General features: G+C 38.3%; 1 protein-coding gene across 4 annotated transcripts in view; it reads left to right on the plus strand.

Annotated features, from left to right (window-relative positions):
• Window positions 1–21553, plus strand: part of MSR1 (macrophage scavenger receptor 1) — an 82554-nt gene that overhangs the window by 33790 nt on the left and 27211 nt on the right. For 3 of the 4 annotated variants that reach the window (XM_042934401.1, XM_042934402.1, XM_042934403.1), the window contains exons 6-8: window positions 1822–1902; window positions 7999–8088; window positions 16552–16605. In XM_042934401.1, coding sequence (XP_042790335.1) covers window positions 1822–1902; window positions 7999–8088; window positions 16552–16605 — 225 coding nt within the window. Of the gene's footprint in view, window positions 1–1821; window positions 1903–7998; window positions 8089–16551; window positions 16606–18798; window positions 19572–21553 lie in introns of those variants that run through there. The other variant, XM_042934404.1, reaches the window with a different exon arrangement.

Below are 21553 nucleotides of genomic sequence, written 5' to 3' on the forward strand. Positions count from 1 at the left end.
GAAAATGCCTCTTTTAGTTTTTTAAATAATGTTTTTAAATGTTTGTTTATTTATTTTGAGAGAGAGAGAGAGGGAGAGAGAGAATCCCACGCAAGCTCCACACTCACTACAGAGCCTGACATGGGGCTCAATCTCAGAACCGTGAGACCATGACCTGAGCCGAAATCAAGAGTCGGATACTTAACCAACCAACTGAACCACTCAGCCACCCCAAAATGCCTCTTTTAAAGGATCTGTATTTATTATTCTATGGTATATCCAAGATTGTTTATTCCTTGAAACAAAGGAAAATTGTAGAGTGTTCTGCATTAAGTGAAGGGGTTAATACTTGTCCTGTGCGGTCCATGTAGAAGAGGGGATACTAGCAGTGTTACCTTAAATTTCCAAAGTGCCATCATTCTAAAGAGGTGATCACTAGGTTTCTGTTTTTCTGGGCATAGAAAATTCAAAGACTACATCAGTATTGATCAAATTCAGTATTCAGGGGTCTTTGGGGAAATTGTGAGGCCAGGCAGTCAAACTTTTCCCTGAGACCTCTCCAACTTATTTTGTAGTGTCTATATCTATTTGGTCATTCTACTTGATACAACTCTATTGATCTATTTAGTCATTCTACTTGATACAACTCTAGTTGAACAATACAGGGGTTAGGGGCACTGATCTCCTGTGCACTTGAAAATGAGTGTATAACTTTTGACTCTCCCCAAACTTAACTACTGATAGCCTACGGTTGACCAGAGCCTTACCAATAAAAATCAACTGACACATGTTTTGTAAGTTATATGTATTTTATGCTGTATCTTACAACAAGGCTAGATAAAAGAAATTTTATTAAGAAAATCATAAGCAAGAGAAAATATATTTGCAGTACTGTAGTGTATGTGTCCAAAAAAAAGTCTGCATGTGAGAGGACCCATAGTTTAAACCCATGTTGTTCAAGGATCAACTGTGTTTTACTTGAAAAAGTATTCTTTTACTCATTTTCACCTCCCTACCTTTCCCCATGTCTCTCCCACTTACCCAGAATTCTCTTTCACCTCATTCTATCCATTCTTCAAACTACCTTTCAACTCCTACTCTGTCAATAAAGGCTTTTCAACCATTGCCACTCCTGCTGATTTACATCTCTCTAACAAATATCTGAGTTTGCCATTTTCAACAATATGGGTTTTGGTTGTCTACTATGTGTGGATCACACATGATTGATAGGTCCTTACTTACACATTTTCCAGATAGCAACTAACTGAATATAATGAAATCTGCCTAGTATGTATAGAGTACTGATGTGGGTTTATGCTGTCATTGACTCAGTGTCTTTCTCTGCTCCTGGGTTCTAAGAACCTCGAAAAGTGGTAGCCACACATAATTATGTAATACATAATTAGGTTGTCTATTTTAGGACTATCTCCTCCTTATCAGGATGGAACATTGCACTCCTCTGTAGCAGGGCATGCCTCCATTCTGGAAGGTCAGTCTTATTCGTGTTATTGCACAACAAAGAAAAGACTGGATTTACTTACAGAATTGTCTTTTTTTTTAAATTTTTTTTAATGTTTATTTTTGAGAGAGAGAGACCACAAGTCGGGGAGGGGCAGGGACAGGGGAATAGAGGATCTGAAGTGGGCTCTGCACTGACAGCAATGAGCCCAATGTGGGACTCAGACTCGCGAACCGTTGAGATCATGACCTGAGCCAAAGTCCGACGCTTAACCGACTGAGCCACCCAGGCGGCCCTACTTATAGAACTGTCTTGAAACATGACAGATCCATTTTACCTCTGTTTTCAAACTTTGACCAATAATTGTAATTTATTTTGTAAAGGTCCTCCTGGACGCCCAGGTGAAAAAGGAGAGAGGGGTCCTGCTGGAGAAAGTGGTCCACGAGGCATTCCAGGTGCAATAGGTATGGTAATAGTAACCACTTAATCATACACTATAGGGCCAGGTAATATGTATGTGTGTAGGGGAAAATGGTTATTCGATTTTTCTCCTGTGGAGCATGTGCGCGTGTGTGTGTGTGTGTGTGTGTGTGTGTGTGTTTGTATTAAGGGGGATATTAAGTATTTTCCAGCAGCCTAATCACTATAATGTACCATATGTAACTGCTTTAGGTTTTTGAAACAAGTTAAATGCTTTAGCCAGAGTTACCATATGGGGTTTTCAAGAAGTCTGGGGAGTGCTGTCCATGTCCTTGATCACACATAGTGTATGGCAGACCTAGCTTTAGGTCACATGAAGAGAATATGAAAATCATCTTCACATTGAATATATTTGCATTATATATATATAATGTGTGTGTGCGAATATATATATACGCACACACACACACATATATACACATATGTATATACACGTGTGTATATATATGTAAAATGTAATGTATATATGTAAAATATATATTAAATGTGTATATATATAAATAATACATATACTATAGATGTATATATACGTGTGTATGTATATATGTGTGTGTATGTGTGTGTATATATATGTATACATGTGTATATATATACACACACATATATACATATGTGTATATATATGTGTGTGTATATATATGTAAAATGTAATGTATATATGTAAAATATATATTAAATGTATATAAATATAAATAATACATATACTATAGATGTATATATACGTGTGTATGTATATATGTGTGTGTGTGTGTGTGTGTGTATATATGTATACATGTGTATATATATACACACACACATATATATACACATATGTATATATGTGTGTGTGTATATATGTAAAATGTAATGTATATATGTAAAATATAAAATGTATATAAATAGTACGTATACTATAGATGTATATATATGTGTGTATGTATGTATATATGTGTGTGTATGTGTATGTATGTGTGTGTGTATGTATGTGTGTGTGTATATATATACGTGTATGTATACACACACACACATACACACACACACACACGCACACACATCTCAAAGGAATTTGGATTCCTTGTATAGTCCTTAACTGGAATATATCTGCTTAAACTTAAGAAATCTAAATGTAAGTATTGACTAGAATACAAATGACTTCTACCTTCATTGTCAGCCACTCTCTGTATTTTGCTTCAAGCAAAATAGTTTTAAATTATTTTCCTCTGTTGATGTTGTAATCTTGAAAGCAGTATTTTGAGAGAAGATAATAGAAGACAGAAAAGGAGAAAGAGCATGAACTCTCCTTGCTCTCAAAAACATAAAGGAGACAAGAACAATAGCATGATTGTCATGTTATTCTTCACTAGAAACCAAATACCCACATGCTCTTTGAAAGTGGGGAGTATACCGCTTGGCTTAATTATATCTGGGAGGGGCTGTGCTGCCCAAAACATGTCTAAATACCATGTAGTTCATCCTATTATTCTGTCTGTTGGTTGTATAAAATGTTCTTCTTTCTGATCAATATATTGACCGGCCCGGGTTACATCAGAAAACTAACGTTTAAAAATGAAAAACCTGAATGTGACACCTCTGACCTTGGCATCATTATACTTAAAAGGCCAATGCATAGTTTACATGAAAAAGGCTTTAAAATTGTTTAAAATCTATTTGTGTATCTATTTATTACATATGTATACACAATATATACATAATTTTTTCTATTAGGCAGGTTGCTGGTATGCCTTTGAAAACATTGCCAGGTAAGATTCTTTATTCAGAAAAATCTTTCTACTTGACTAGCAATCCAGAGATCTTACCAATGGCGCGTTAATGTCATAGCAGGGGAAGTAACCAGTATTCTGTCAGCTGTCAGAGCTGCTATTGTCAAAGGTCTGTCAGCTTCTCCATTACAGACTGCAATTGTCAAAGCTTTATAACTCAACCATGTAAGTTCAGTCTGGGCTACAACTTGCTGTGCAAAACTTCATCTTGGGAGAATCTTTTGCAACTGTTTCTGAACTATGGATGTATGAAATAGAAAAAGGGATTTAAAAGTTTCAGCTTTCGTTAATACCCTGAGCAGATACCATTGCAAAGCTGCTCTGATTCTTTTAGTGAGGGTTTAGTCTGTTGCCGTTGGTACTGCTCTTTTACGCAAGTAGGCGTTATGTAGTTTCTCATGTAAGAGAGTTAGATTTCATTGTTGGGTTATAAGTTGACTCTGGTAGATTATTAAGTTGCCATTTGGTCTGGTGCACTGCAGCAAAAGTATTCAGGTTACCAGGCATCTCTCTTAATGGATTCTTCCTCGCTTGATTGGTACGTTCTGTTTTGTTCGCTGCCAGATTACCTCATTGCTCAATATGGGTACTAGAATCAGGAAGTAAAGAGTATATGATGAACAGTCATGATAATTCTACTTCCTGATTACAGCAAGTTCATTGACATCTCACGAATACGTGCAGTCGAGCTTATTAAACTCCGCTTGACCAACTAACTCAAAGTCCTCTAGATTCACAACCGTGATCTCTAAACCTGACAAACTTTAATGATTATTCTAGCGGCCTGAATAACCAATTCATTAATATACTGCAGTAGATACTCAGGTACTGGGCTGGGTATTATGTTCAAATTTGCTGTATCTCAAATAACAGAAATTTCAGAGTGACAGTTCCTTGGAAGCATGCCAGGGAGAATGACCTATGCCTTTTACTCAACAAAATCTTTGCTGAGCACTTTTCCTGTTCCTTGTGCGCTCTACAAGGCCTTGTGGATCCTATACTCAGAGGTTGAGAATTTCTGCCTGCACAAAACTTCCAGTATGATAAGTAATTCTATAAACGATAAATGTCGTGGTACAGGATTCTTGACATCCTCTGAAATCCTTTGGGGGCACTTTCTGGGTTATTCCCCCATGACAATAGTGCTTTAAGGAAAGGACGCTGAATTAGATCCTGAAGTATCCTTTCTGTAGCCATCTACCAGGTTGTTTCTGCCCACTGCGATCAATAACAGGGTAGCCTGACCTGTAGGCATGGGAGCGCTACCTACACGAGACGCCTTGAGAGGGAACCACAGGGTCCACTGGCTACAAAACATTGATCATTATCCAGTGCTGTTTACTTTTCAGACATAGCTTGAATTTTCTTCCATAAGAATCATGCTTCTGGAAGAGAAAATGAAGTCCATCTAACTGTGGTTATTGAAGGACCAGAACTGTATTTCATTAATCTTTATATCTACCCGTGTCTTTACCCCACCCACCCCTCTTCTTCCAGTCTGTGGCCCAAAAAGGTTTCTCCCCCAGCCTGGAACCAGGACAGTGCTCCCCAAAATATGCATTTGAGTAAGGAACATTGCTGGCTGCAGACTCTTGCTATGAGTGTAGAAAGCAGGTTTCTTTGGGAGGTAACTAATTATGCCAATGAATCCAAAAATGTCTGCAAATTATGTACATGCCATTAAATAAAATTAAATTAGCAGCCTTGACAAAAAGCTGGTGAAAATAATGATTATATTACAAAGAAGAACATCGGGGCACCTGGGTGGCTCATTCGGTTAAGTGTCCTACTCTTGGTTTCGGCTCAAGTCATGATCTCATGGTTCGTGAGATCGAGCCCAACATCAGGCTCTGTGCTGACAATTTGGAGCCTGCTCAGGATTCTGTCTCTGTCCCCCCTTTTCTTTCTGCCCCTCCCCCACTCACATACACAGATGCACGCATGTTCTCTCTCTCAAAATAAATAAAAATAAAGAAGTATCATTAAATACACAAGTCACATAACTCTATAGGTCATATAGAGTCTGCCTAAATATCTCCCATCATGGAGGTCTAATGATCAAGTGATTTCTATGAAAGTATCACATGGCCTTCATTTATGGGTTCATTTGTTCACCCCCTGAAAATGTGACATAATTCCTAATTGAAGAGCTGTATTCTGAGCGTCACCGAAATGTATTCGGTAAGCCATTATTGGAGAGGTTTTTCCTGATCTCCTTGCTAGGCATCCTCTATTACATTTCTCTCTTTTTTCTAAAATTATCATCTCCAGGGGCGCCTGGGTGGCTTAGTCAGTTAAGCGTCCGACTTCGGCTCAGGTCATGATCTCGCGGTCTGTGAGTTCGAGCCCCGCATTGGGCTCTGTGCTGACCGCTCAGAGCCTTGAACCTGTTTCAGATTCTGAGTCTCCCTCTCTCTCTGACCCTCCCCCGTTCGTGCTCTGTCTCTCTCTGTCTCAAAAATAAATAAATGTTAAAAAAATTTAAAAAAAATTAAAAATTAAAAAAAATTAAAAAAATAAAATAAAATTATCATCTCCAAAATCACCTTCTTTCTTGATTTGTTAACTTTCTTGCTGTATGTCTCCATAGTGGAAGATCTGTTCAGATACGAACCTGTGTAACTCCAAGAACATATAGGGACTGACATAATATGTGTGCTCAGTGTATCTTTGTTGAATTAATGGAGAAAATTGTAAAAATGGGAGTTACCCATGAGCAGCATTCTATAAAGAGTGGGCAGTGGCCTAAGATTTAAAAACAGAGAGAGAAAGAATTTAGAGTCGGTGTTTTTATATGTAAGTTTGAGTGACCTTTTAATAACTATAAGTACAGATACTGACTGTCTTCCTTGGGTAATGAAGAAAGGTATAAGTATTAATCAATTAGCCCATCTTGAGAATTGACGATAATTCTTTTTTAGGCTGTAAGCTATGAAATCCAGCTAGTAGATACTATAAGGTAGAGTGTGTTTGTGTGTGAGTTTGTGTGTGTATTCAATATATGAAAATAGCAATTTATGTATCATATATTGATATAGTTAGGTATATATAGATTTATACATATACATTTATATATAATGCATATATACAGTATATCTATATTTATGTAATGTATATTGAATTATTAAATTGAGATGCCCTGACTTTACTCATATTTCTAAACATAATTTATCATTTTATTGCTTTGGATATCTGCTTAATATACAATGGAAGCAAAGTTTAGGCTGGCATAAATAATATTTCTTAACTATTTAAGAATGTTAAATTTTAACTTTAACTTAAATGTTGAACTTAACATTTCTTAAAGAATATTTAGCTCAATTTTAGGTATCTATATGAATACCTCAAGAAAAGATTTTTTTTTTTTTTTTTTACTGAATTAAGTATGGATAAGTCCTGCCTCCTGGAACTTGTAAACTAACAACAATATATTAACAGATTGATATTGGAAAAAGATGTATAGTTTTTAAATTTTTCATAGTGTGCTTCCCAAGGAGTTAACTGAAAATTGAATTAATAGAATCTCTGTGAACTGATAATAACATCTAAAATGAGATTTTTACAATAGTTTATTTCAAAACTATTTGAAATCCTGCTGGACTCCAGGATGAAATAGTTTATTCTACTGGAAAATAACACTTTCATGTGCAGTTTTCATGGTCACTACAGTAATGGTGGGGGGCTATTTTCATTTAATCACATAAAATCCTGGGTTTGTATATTTATATAATATGCACCCATAAATGGAAGCTTTGTATAGTACACACACACACACAAATGTGTATATATCACATGTATATGGTCACATTATTGTTTGGGATTACAATAGAATGTGTAAAATCAAGTGCATGAAAGAAAGCTTAATATATTCCAGCAGTAGGACCCAATTTTTTAAATATTTTTTTTTTATACTTCTCATTGCTTGAGTTGTGTTTTTTCAGGAACAAATCTTAAGAATTCCGTTTTCACCTCGTACATTTCAAAGTTACCATTTCAGCTACAGGCAGAATCCTGCCATTTGAGGATTCCTGATTGGATTACATAAGCCTTCTGGTTAAAACTCCAAAAATTTTTTTCTCATATGCTTTTTACTTGTAATAACAATATGTTTTTTATTGAGTATCTACATTGTACTAAATGCACTAATGTTTCTACCAACTGCTTATATTGTTTATCAATGGCACCCATGAAATGTTATGATCGAATATTATCCCTACCTTTGGAAATTTGCCTATTGTATATTCATTGATTTTCTTATACTCACAAACCTATATGAAAAATGATTTATTTCCACTGTGTTTTTCTTCGTTAACGACATAGGTCCTCCAGGTCCCAAAGGTGATCGGGGAGCAATTGGCTTTCCTGGAAGCCGAGGATTCCCAGGACCAATGGGGAAGACCGGGAGGACAGGTGTGGTGATCATCTAGATGTTCTTTGTAGATAATGTAATATATACATGGAGCAGAGATACTTTCCCATAGTCTTGCATAACAAAAACAATAGCCATTCCAGTATGAACAGCTGATGCACATGTAGTTTGTCTTGTGGTCTGAAACATTTAGAAACTAATTTCTGTCTACCTGAGCAGTTTCTATGTCCCAAAGGAAAAGTCTTAAAAAAAAAAAAAAAAGACAACAGAGGATTTATAAACTCTACCCAACCGTAAATCACATGAAGAATGGTATCTATCTTAGAAGAAGAGAGTGGAAAGGCTCACAAAGAAAAACAAAGTATAAATATACTTTTAACTAAAATGGGCCAAACCCTGGGAAGTTACAGTCAGCAATCCACAGATAGGTCAGAAATCTTAGTCTCTGTAAGATAAACTGGCTGCTATTATATATTAGTTCTTAATAATCTGCGTGATTCAGGCTCTTTAAAATTTACATACGTGATGACATTATTTCTACTCCTTATAACAGTAGCCTAAGTTTGAATTGTGAGCTTTGAAAGGAAATTTTAGAAGGAGAGAGGCTTCTTGTTTCCTAATCTCAAAGAAAATTATGACAAAGGGTCATAATCACCTTATCATTGAGGTGGGTTTTTTTTTTTTTTAATACATTTTCTTTTTTGGAGTGGTTTTAGGTTTATAGAAAAACTGCACAGAAAATACAGAGAGTTCCCATAAACCCACATCCAGTTTCCCTATTATTAACGCCTCGCCTCGGTGTGGTGCATTTATTAGAATTGATGAACCAATACTGATACATTATTATTAATTTAAGACCACAGTTTATATTAGAGTTCACTCTTAGTGTTATACATTCTGTGGGTTTTGACAAATATATAAAGACATGTGCCCACCACTGGAGTGTCATACAGAGCAGTTTCACTGCCTTAAAGATCCCCTGGGGTCCTCCTACTCCTCACCACCCCACTCCCTCCCAGCCCTGGCTACCACTAATCTGTTTGCACTCTCCGTGGTTTTGCCTTTTCCAGAAGGTCATACAGTTGAAATTATACTGTATGTAATCGTTACAGATTGGCTTATTCCATTTAGCAATACGCATTTAAGCTTCTCCACGCCTTTTTGTGGCCTGAGAGCTCATTTATTTTTAATGCTCAGTATATCCTGATGTATGGATGTATCACAATTCGTTTGTGCGTTCACTTATTTGAAGGACATCGTGGTACTTTAAAGTTTGGGCAGTCATGAATAAGACTGCTGACATGAGTTTGCCTAGAAGTTCGACTGCTGCATCGGGTGGTAAACCTGTGTTTAATTCTGTAAGAAACCGCCAGACTGTCTTCCAAAGTGTCTGTACCGTTTTGCACTCCCACCGCAATGAGTGAGAGTTCCTGTTGTTCCACGTCCACACTGGCCTTTGGTGTTGTCAGCGTTTGGATTTTAGCAGTTTTAATAAGTGTGCTGAGGTGTTGTTTTTTGTTAATCTTTATCTATGTAGTTTTGAGAAAGGGAGGGAGGAAGAGAGGGAGGGAGAGAGAGAGATCGATCGATCCAGATCCATCACGAGTGAAGGAGGGGCAGAGAGAAAGGGAAGATCCATCATGAGTGGACGAGGGGCAGAGGGAAACGGAAAGAGAGAACCCTGAGCACACTCCACGCTCAGCATGGAGCCCTGTGCCCATCGATCTCACAACCACCAGATTATGATCTGAGCTGATATCAAGAGTCAGACATTTAACTGACTGAGATGCCCAGGCGCCCCAAGGTGTTTTTGATGGTGTCAGTGGCAATTAAGCTTGGAGAAAAATCAGCTAGCCACCAATAAGCAGCCTTCAATCAGACCCAATTACCTGAACTGAATGGTATATTTATATACCAACCATCTCTAAAACTGTCTAGCTTTAATCAGGCCTTTTGGCAAAATGGGAAGAAGTGTTCGTTTGTTAATTTGTTTGAAATTATCTACATCCTTCAGGAATTGCTGAATTTACTAAATGAGCAACTTGTGTGCGATAGATAAATATATTTAAAAACCCTGAATTTGACAAAATTGCAAAGCTACTTATAGTTTCCGAGATAATTTAAAATAGTTCCATGAAATGTGAAAACATATTTTATCTGTATTCTAATTTTAAAGCTAAAATGGCATGCTAATCTACTATCTCATTTATTATCCCTGGCAAAATCATGGTAATAGTTTGTTTGGGACTCTTTCTGGTACAGACTATTTGTAACTTTCTATTTACATTAAATCATAAAGGGTAACTTCATAAATGAGTATCAATATGAGCTCTGAGTAAATCAGAGCTATTAATTTGTCTTTCTGGAAAGTCTACACAAAAAGGGGAAACATGGGAAAAAATTATGAATGTTAAGAAGGCTTTATTCTTTTTCACACCCATCTGTTATGTATAATCTTCCTATATGGTCAGGGATGATGTTAGAAATAAACCACAGAAGAGGCCTGTAACTGTAACGTAACTTAGCTGATTTAATGAAAACTAAGCTTCCTCATTTATTGAGTGCCTATATTTCCTTCTACACCATGCTTGGAGCTGGGAATACAAAACTAGCCAGCTCCCCACCCTTGAGTTTTCTCCCAGAAATTTCCTCACAATGGCTACTCTTCTAAAACTTAGTCAACAAGATCATTCTGTAATGTGTAGGTGCACGATCTAATCTTACGTGGTTCATTTGAGAAGAATGAATGTTTGTCACAGTGGTTTGTATTTGAATTTCACGTTGGCACCTGGTTACTCCATGTCTGTTATTTATTTTACCCTCTTGGGAAATACAGGGAAAGCATAGTATGGTAGGTACTTGACAGAAATAGCATAGTGTATCCTTAAAAAAAAAGAGCACCTCCCCACACATTTAAGCCTCTCTGTGCCTCAGTTTCCTCATCTAAAAACAAGGCTGTTAAGAAGACCCATATTTTAGAATTTCTGTAAAAATAAAATGAATTAATAAATGTTTTAAAGTACTTCAAACAGTTTCTATCAAAAAGAAAGCTATATATACAAGCTATATAAACATGTTAGTTATTAGCTGCTGCCTATACAAGCTCTAGTTTGTTTCTTTTTCCCCACTATCAAGCTCCTACAGTTCAACACATGCCCTCTAATCAAAGTATTTGAGAGAGCATTCACTGATTCATTCACCCAGTCAGCATAATTTTCGCTGTGTGCTGCAGATAAAACATAGCATATCCCCTAAGGAGCAGGAATAAAAAAATGCAGAAGCAATTAGCTATAATGCAATGCGGTAGGTAATAAACATTCGTGAATTAGGACCGAACACTATGGAAGCAGAAAGTAGAGAGTGATTAATTCTGTAGAGCAAGACAGGGTGTTACAGAGGAAGCAGTGTTAGTGCTGGCCTAAAAGATGTATAATAGGTTTTATACCTGAAACTACTAGAATATTGTATGTGAAATATACTTAGGTTAAAAAAAAAAAAAAAATGCATACAATTTCTTTAGGTCGGAGGTTCTCAAGCTTTACCAGGCATTAGAATCGCCTGTAAGTCCTGTTAAAATGGCTTACTAGGCTCTACCCCAGAGTTTCTTTTTTTTTTTTTTTTTTTTCAAGTTTATTTTGAGAGAGGAAGAGAATGCATGTGGGAGGAGGGGAGGGGCAGAGAGAGAGAGAGGGAGAGAGAGAATCCCAAGCAGGTTCCACACTGTCAGCACAGAGCCTGACAAGGGGCTCAGTCTCTCCAACTGTGAAATCATGACCTGAGCCAAAATCAAGACTCAGATGCTTAACCAGTTGAGGCCACCCAGGTGTCCCTACCCCCCAGAGCTTCTAAATCAACAGTTTGGGGGCTGGGGGCTGGGCTCCCTTGAAAATTTTTAGTCCTCACAAGTTTCCAGGTGATAGTGATGATGTTGTTTCGGGAACACACTTTGAGAACCATATGTTCAGGTAAAGAAAAGGAGTGGAGAAAGAGAAACTCTGCAAAAATAAAAGCAAGGGCAGAGGTAAGAATTCCTTTGACAAAAGATATCCTTAGGATATCACTGCCTTATTTAAGACTCAAATTCAGTAGAAATGTGAACGTCATTCCTGGTACTACTTTAGTTATACTGTAGATTAAAACAATGAATAATAGAGTCTCACCTCCAAAATGATCCAAAGAAGGTAGTAAAACTAGAAATAAAATCCAGTAATTGTCATATTCTAACCAATGACACGGCCTGGACTATCTGAATAATATTTAAAGCACTGACAGATTTAAAAGCAAAAAGCTTAAGAAGGAGCACCCTGTCGGGGCGCCTGGGTGGCACATTAGGTTAAGAGTCTCGCTCTTGATTTCGGCTCAGGTCATGATCTCACAGTTCGTGAGATTGAGCCATGCACTTGGCTCTGCACTGACAGCAAGGAAGCTGCTTGGGATTCTCTCTCTCCCTCTTGCTCTGCCCTCCCCTGCTCGCTTTCTCTCTGTCTCTCTCTCTCTGCATGTCTCTCAAAATAAATAAACTTAAAAAAAAAAAAAAGAGCACCCTATTTATTTTCTCTTCTGCTCTCCTTTTCTTCCCCCTCCCCTTGTGTCCTTCCTTCTGCATGTAATAATTACTTGCTGTATATACACTACAATGCTAGATCCTGGGAAATGAGGGGTAAATAAGACACGGTCCTTAATAGTCCTTAAGAGAAAGGAAAGACTTTATGTTGTCTTGATATCTAACGGATCTATAGAGTAGAGCAGTTATAATCTGACATATGTATTTCAGAAAGTTTTGAAGATTTAACTGAAATGTAACCTTACCCATCTTCAAAATCTCTGAATGTAACCTCGCTGAATGAACTAGGTTTTAGAGCCTGTAAATAAGGTGCCTCCCTTCGGCTGGAGTCACACAGCCCATTCAAAGTCCGACTGTAAGGGTGAGTTATGGTCTTTCTTCAGAGTATCTGAAACTCTCTACCGTAAATGATCCATGTATTTATTTGACAGATAATTACTGAACATTTTCTCTGTGACATTCATGGAAATAGTCACAAATCAGTGAATATATGGGTTTGGAATTCAGAGGAGAGGCTAGAGGTAGACACACTTGTAGCTATGATTATATAAAAGTTTATTGGAATCTTTGGTTTTAATACTCTTTCATGGGCAGATGGTGAGAGGAGAAGGGGCCTAGGATGAAGCCTTAACCAGCGAGGTACAGGATCCGCAGTAAAAGCCAAGCCGTAGATTGAGCAGAAGCAGCCAGGGTGATTAAGAAAAGCTGGGGGATGTGGTGAGAAAAAGCCAAAGGCAAGACGAGTTTCACAAGGTGGTTGAGTAAGATGAGCTCTAGAGAAGTCCCTTTGCTGTTGTTGCTATTGTTGTAAGGATGTCACCTTTATTTTCCATGGGGTGAGTGGAAACCAGACCGGGGGATGCTCAGAGGTGTGGAGGATCCAGGATCAGCTGGAACATGGAGGTAGAGTCAGTTCTTGAACAGTCTTGACTCTCAGAGAAGATATCAGGTGTTTCTGTGTTGTGGTATTCATTTGATTTATTTTGTTTTTCTTTGAAAGAGATTTGAATACCACTTAGATGCAGATGGCAGGATAAAATAAGGGAGGGGTTGAGGAGACCCAGGAAGAAGGGGGGAGGTTAATGAGAAGGTCAAAGGTGAAGCCTTCAGGAAACAGGAAGCAGTCTTCGGCTTAGGGCGGAGGATGGTCTCATCTAAAATTGAAATACCTGAAGACCTGGGCTCATAGGGCATGTGTGGCAAAATAAATAACCTAGTGTTCCAGCCCGTAGCAGGGGCACTAAAAAAACTTGAAATCATAATGTGATTGAAAATACCCCCTCCTCTACATAAAGTTAGAATGTCAATATATTACATACTCTTTATTTCTTGTTTTTTAATGGCTTTCAGAAATATAAGCTCCTTATTTTTGATTGAAGAGTGCCACTTATGAAAGGAGATTACCTCCAGGTTTTGACAATTCTTGGGCTCCGTTTTAGCCAAAGGTATCCTTGTAAAGGAGGGATGCACTCCTCTTCTCTAGCAAGGATGTTTCTGATGTGTTTACCTGTGAGAAAAAAATCTCCAAGTAACTTCGTCTGTGAGGAGATCTTTGAGTCATGCTAGAGTAACCTAAAACATTTGTATTTACTTATAAGAAGGAAAAAAAAAAGTTTTGTTTCATTTTATCATTTTTAAAAAGTGGTATGAAATAAAAAAGCAAAATTTAAAAAAAACCTGATTTTTTATTTATCATAAGATCCTAGAGCTAACAGGATTGAAGTGGGTCGTTCCCTCAGGACTCTGGCTGGAGCATTTCTATTTTTAAACTATCCAAAACAAATTGTAATATAAAAGGACTGCCAAGAAGAGTGTACAGCTCTTTCTTTTTTCTAAATAAAGCAAAAATGATCAAATTAAGCTTGTTTGTTACATTACCTTCTCTGAAAAGAATTAGAACTGATCATTACACCCTTTTAAGTACCCCTGTCCCGATTTTTGTTTAATATCTTAGACTTTTCCTCTTGGGGAAATGGAGATACAATATCTCATAAAAGTATATCATCGAAAAAATTGGAAAGGAGTTGTGTACTTTGATAAATTAATGATTTTTGAAAGTTTCACATTACCTGAAATGACTGAACCACAATTAAAAAGTGAATATAATTATGTACAGTGTAATCCTGTATGGAAAATGGTTAGAGACAATCTATTCATACTCTAAAGAGGAATGGTTGGCATTTCATGAAATCTTCACAATGAAATTTTAATTGGAAACAGCTTATAATTTTTAAGTGTTAAATCTCAATTTTCATGTTACTTATCAATGTAATTTTATATTTTTAAATCTGATAAATTGGGGCTCAAAAAGTCTTTAAATGATGAATAAGAACAAATGTTCAAAAACAAAGGTGAATACAAAGTAAACTAAATGAGGGAAACAAAAAAATAAAAAACCCAAATAAATATTAAAACTTTAAAATTAAAAATAACTGTATCATATTCTCTCTTTCCTTCCCTCTCTCAAAAAAATAAATAAGCATTAAAAAAATGGTGCCATAAAATGTGAAGTGAGATGAAAAAGTCCTTTCTCGTTCACTGAGAATAAAACCACAGTGGGACCATTCTAGCTAAGCTTTGGGAGATGTCGTAAAACGGTAAGAGCTACCGTCTCTTAATTTATTCATCTCTTATGGGCAAGAGGCTTTATAAACATCGTTGCTGATTTTCAAGGTAACTCTTCAATGGAAGGTGTTATTTTTTCATTTGATGGAAGAATAAACTTTTAGTTCAGAAAGATTTGAGGGACGCCTGGCTGGCTCAGTCAGTTAAGCATCTGACTTTGGCTCAGGTCATGATCTCACGGTCCGTGAGTTCGAGCCCCGAGTGGGGCTCTGTGCTGACAGCTCGGAGCCTGGAGCCTGCTTTGGATTCTGTGTCTCCCACTCTCTGCCCCTCCCCTGCTTGTACTCTGTGCTTGGTTGCCCACACTTGTGCTCGCTCACACACGGGGTCTCTCTCCCCCTCCCTCCCTCCCACTCAAAAATAAATAAACATTTAAAAAATGAAATAAGGGTGGAGCTGTGGTTGAATAGCAACCTTTAGCAAAGATTTTAACATTGTTTCTGATACCTATTTAAATCCTGACCCTCCTATAAAATGCTAGCCTTGTACCACACCCCTATGTAAATAGATAAGGTTTCTCAAAGCCAAAGTAAGTAGGCTTAGAGGTTTAGATGCCCCTCAGACCTTCTTACCTTCCCTCAGAAGGAGGCGATCAGGATCTTAGCACTCTCAGAAATTCATTCCCAGATGTTTGGGATTTTCCCCCTTAACAAATAGAAAAACAGATGAAGTATAATGGAAAATACAGAAATCAAGGCTTAAGATGGGATAAAAGACACAAGACATCCTGGGGGGAGAGAGAAAGGCAAAATCAAAGAAAGAGGGAAAACAAACACAGAAGATGAATAAGCACAAATTGTGCTTATACCTTAGTTTTGCCTGCTTTAGGAAAATCGGATGTTTAATGCCCTTGTAGGTAATTTGAGATTATGTAACGGACCTAATAGACTTTTAAAATGATGGCCATCATTGGAGTGCCTGGATGGCTCAGTTGGTTAAGAGACAGACTCTTGGTTTCAGCTCAGGTCATAATCTCAGGGTTTGTGAGTTCAGGCTCGAGTTGGACTGCTTGGGATTCTCTTCTCATTTCCTCTCTCTCTCTCTGCCCCTCCTCTCCTTGCATTTTCTCTCTCTCTCTGTCTCTCAAAATAAATGAATAAACATTAATTTTTTTAATAAAATAAAATGATATCCATTGTTATTACCATCAACATTATTGTATTTGAGCATCTGTAGGTTGTTCTAAGTTGAGATTCCAGGTTACTTTGTGACGCTCTGTCTCCATTTAAAGCAGTTAATTTTTGTCTCCATTTACAGCAATTAATTTTTTAATTAGTTTAAAATAAAATTGGTGCTTTTTTTGTTTATTTCCAAGGAAATCCTGGACCCAAAGGCCAGAAGGGGGAAAAAGGGAGCGGAAGCATGCTAAGTAAGTTTATGGTTCATTGTTTTTATGTGTGCCTTGTAATAAATAAGCTTGTGATGATAGTGGTCTGGGCTCGAGGCAAATATTGGGAACTTACAGTATTGAGCCGTAGAGATTCTTTGCAAGCCAGACACAGTGTTCTACAAATAAAGCTTGCTAATTGGAGTAAAACAAATAGATTAAATTATTCAACTCTAAGTTTCATTACCCATTTGTATTTTGTTTTCTTGAGGAGCACAGTTTTCTAAAAGTTCCACATAGAAAACTGTTCACTTTTCAAGCCACTTTCAATCTGCTCAAGGAAAACCAAGTTTATGAATAGAAACAATTATAGCCTCCTTGCCTACTGAGTAAATTTACTGAAAGGCTACCTATAGGAATTTGGACAATCTGAGAACCCTGACCTGTCAATTCCCTGAAGGCTGGGGTTTTTGTGTTTTGTTTTGCATCACTAAAAACTTGAAAGGTTGTGTTCTACATCACAACCTCAACAGAATACATTTCACACTGGGATCCCTTTTGATAGGATTGTTAGAGGAGATGTCTTCAACATACCAGGCTGTAAGTCAGTTGAATGTCTGGGCTGCGTCCACAGGGATCCAGTGAAAGGATTATGAAAAGGGATTGAGGGACCCTCCCCTGCATCCCCAGTAGGACCTGTGTGTGCTGTGTGTGCTCTCTGGGAGTAGCCGCTCGCACACACAGTGATCATAATCTCTACCCAACCAGGGTCTGTTTTAGATAGATTATGGCTAATCCTTTAATGTACCAAAACTCTAGCACTTTTCAGTCGTAGTTATTTTAAAAACGTAGTACCAATCTCTCTGCCTTAGAGCAGAAGGAATTATTTTCACCTGTACCGTGCACGGATGCCACACTTAGATAACTGAGGGTCGGCACTGTGAATGCCAGCCACTAAAGCATCACATAGCTACAGGATGCTTTTCACAGTTGTTGCACTGTTGATCCCGTTGCCCCTAAACTGAACAACATTTAGTAGTGTGTACCTCCCCCACGAGCTTTGGCATCACTCGGTGATTATTAGCGTTGCTGTTATTATATTAAGATACGGAAACATTAGTATACATTTTCTCCTTTGTGTTCATTACTTCTGGAATGTGATCACTTCTGACGGCTGGAACACTTTTTTTTTTATCCCACTTACCTTCCGTGCTCCTTTTCACTCCAGTTATTTTCACTTAAGCTCTTTGTAACTCTTTTCCCTATCTTCCTGTTGATCTCTGTCTTTATCTCTGCCTTTATCTCTGGGTTTTTTTTTTTTGTTTGTTTTGTTTTTTTTTTTTTATCTCTTTTGCTCCCGTTCCTGAGACTTTTTCTGAGCCACTTAACCTTGACTCTGGGGAAGTTTGGCAAGGAAAGAACTTCGCTGTTTTGCAATCTATACACTGAACACCCACACTGCCTTCTGTTACCTGGGGTTACCAACGCTTTGAACGTGTTTTTCAGATACGTTCAGAAATGTTTCACTTACAGATATTTTCATGGCTGTTTTGAACTTAAGTGCACACTTGCTTTGTGAAAGCAATGATAGAGACATTTCTGTGTATGAGTGTTTATGATCTGTAGACTTCCCTCCATGCACTCCCCCCGCCCCATAGAGAGTATGTATAACTCCATAATGTTTCTAAAAGAGAGAAAAAATCATATACACAGACATCTATACAGTATGTTCTTCTTTTTCCTCATTTAAGTCAACATGTCAGTGGTCTGCCCACGTCGGTCCATGTGGCTTTAGCTCTTTTTTCTCGATGACTGTGCATTGTTCCATTATATAGCTGTGCCACAGTGACTATAGTATTCTATCCCCTAGTCAGGAGCGCCTGATGATTTCTTGCTTGCCATGGTTTGGCTTTATTAAGCAATGCTACATTTAGCAGTCTCGTACATGATCTTGTGGAAATACTCTATAATAGACTATTTGCTAGAAGTAGAATCAGTAGTCCAAAGGTGGCTTGCAGTTTACAATGTGATGGTTTCTTGTAAATGGCTCCAAAAAGGTTGGACCAATTTATTCTGCATGAAATTGCCTGATTCCCCACATCTTCAGTTACTTCTGATAAATAAAACTTTATATGAAATTATGAAATATTAAATGAAATACATTTAATATTTTTTTAGGCATGATTTAAATATAAAAGGAATAATCACTGATTTCCTCTTTTGTACATTTGTCAGGACCAGTGCAACTCCCGGATCATATTTGGGCAGGGCCCTTTTAAGATCAGGCAGGTTGGGCAAGACACCCTCTGCTACCATCTCATTAAAAGGCCCCTCACCTCCGGACAAATCATCCGCACAACTGACTCCAAGATCCCTTTGTGGCTCCTTCAAATGACTCTGGTTCCTGTGTCGTACCCAGCTTCCACATGGCTTTCTCTCCGGGTCTTTTGTGCTGTTTGGACCTCTGTTCCTATGCTCAGACCTCTTCCCACTCCAGTAACCCACCATCACCACCATCTGCCGGCACCCTTAGCTGGGTCACCTCCCATGTACTGACTGGCAAGCTGCTCCTACCAGTTCTCAGAGCAAGACCAGGAGCCCTCTGCTCCCCACTCATCTGATGTCTTACTGAACCCAAGTTAACCCACTGGGTTCCAGGAGACATCTCATGGATATTGATTATATTTGGGTTCTTTACATTCAAAAACAATACTCTCAATAAGTGATAGGGATAACATAAAAGGAAATTCGTTCATTCATTCATTCACTCTGCACATGTTCATTGTGTGCCTCCTGGAGCCGAACATAATAACAGCTAATAAGATAACTATTGTCTCTGGCCCTCATAGAGCTAATAGTCCCTGAAAGCCTAGACATGGAAACAGGTGATTATACAATACAACAGAGCTATACTGGGGGAGGAACAGGGCTGTACAGGTGTTCAGAGGAGATCAAGATTATTAAATTCTTTAAAATATTAAAAAATATTTTGATTCGCTTAGTTTACCTTCTTACCTGCTTCCTCTACAATTATACCACCCTCCCCCCCCGCCCCGTTTTCCCCCAAGTTTATAGTGAGGTAAAGTAGAGCTTGAACAGTTCATTCAACACATTTAGACCAAAACACAGAACTTACTTCCTTCAATTACCTGGCAATTTCAAGAAAATATTTTGATCGTGAAAAAATAATGCTGAAGTTTTCTATTGCAAAAAGCTCTTTTGTATTTTACGCTTTAAGTATCTAGTATAGATCCTGAAGATAAGGAAATATTTCCATAGAACTGGAAATATTTTAGGTAGGTGAAGAAAGGGATAAAAAAGAGGGGAAAGAAAAGATAAGAAAAGGCAGACCGAAACAAGGAATAGGAAAAATATAGGCTATCATGTTGTTTTTGAAGTTCTTTCTGTTTATTAGCAGATGACGTTTTCACACCTCTCATTTTCTTCACGGTTTACAAATAGTCGCAGGCGTCCCAGTCTTGAATTTCTGGTAGAATTTGAGCGTGTCCGTGGGTCCCTCAGCCCTTCCATTCCCTCTCCTGGGAAAAGCGTTTCATGACACCTACCTCACAGGGTTGTTGTGAGGGTCACGTGAGATACTGTGTGTGTGAAGATGCCCTGTAAAATCATAAAGTGCTTTAAACACGCAAGGTCTGCTTCGCCGTGGTCTCTCTGAACCGGAATTGCTGTTCCGTGCCGGAATCACGCAGACATTTAAAACCGGTCCTGAGGATAGGAGCGAAAGCAAAATGAAAATGCAAGAAGCCAAGTAAATGTCACGGACAAAAAGAGAGAGATGCTAGAGAAGAAGATGAGATTTTACGCGAGACAGAGGAATGAAAGTGTGACCAGATCACAAATCACTGAGTTTGTCTGGGCCGAGCAGAAGAGCGTAAGTTGTAAATAAAAGAAGTGACTAAACGGAGCGTGTGCCAGAGGCCAGAAGCTGTCAACAGAGGTCCGAACAAAATGTCAGTCTAATAAAACAAGAGAGTCCAGGCTCTGAAGGACAAAGCGTGAGCCCAAGACTCTGCTGATGAGAAAGCTCCAAGAAGGGTTGAAACAAATTAGAGTTGTCAATGGTCCTCTGGGTCTGCCCCTAATGACACCAGAGTCTCCAAGAATAAAAACAAAAAAGAGGAGGGGGAGGAATCAGCCAGTCTCGAGATGGTCCTTAGTATTAGAAGACTGGCCGTGTCGACTAGCCAGTTAATGCAAACACCTGGAGGGGAGTTGAAGCTCTTTGTCCAGGGTTGAATTAGGTGTCACTTCCTACCCCACTCTGTACTGCGGGCCAACTAGAACCTGGGAACCCGTCTTCCCTTGCCATCAGGCCGTGGTCCACACTGGCCACAGAATGACCCTGATCCCAGAGATCGTGGCAGATAATTGCAGGGCACTCCATTCACAGGTTGCTTGACAGCCCAAAGTGCAAGTAGATTCTGTCTGAAATACTGATCCAGACTTTGCAAATTAGGGGAGAAGGATTTCTCTTTTCTCCTTAGACAAAAATAGATCTGAATGCCCAGCTCAGATGCACAAATTATACCACCCTGAGTAATGTGCGAGGAAGAGACAGAAATCTGCCTCGAGCTCTCCTGCTTATCACAAGGATTCCTCTGTTCTGTTCTCGCCCGACGTGGAAGTGTGTTTCAGTCAAGCAAAAACAGTTCCTACTATACAATTAAACACTTTGTGTGAGGCTCTGTCCTAAACACACCGATGACTAATGTGTCATTGGTTAGTATTTTTTACTGTGCTTTATTCATGCCCAATGAGACTATAATTAGAATGTGAATTTACAGTGTCTTAAAACTCGTGCAAGGGTGTGAAATATCAGTTTGGCTTCCAATTGATTTCTGCTGAGGACAGCACAATCACAAATGAATTTTGGTCTTTCTCAAAGCATTCAGCCAACCGAAGTAAAACCTTCTCCTCCAAACACTAAATAATGATAACAGTGAACATTTAGACAACACTGGGTGTGCAC

The sequence above is a fragment of the Panthera leo genome, chromosome B1, assembly GCF_018350215.1.
Source record: "Panthera leo isolate Ple1 chromosome B1, P.leo_Ple1_pat1.1, whole genome shotgun sequence".
Lineage (NCBI taxonomy): Eukaryota > Metazoa > Chordata > Mammalia > Carnivora > Felidae > Panthera > Panthera leo.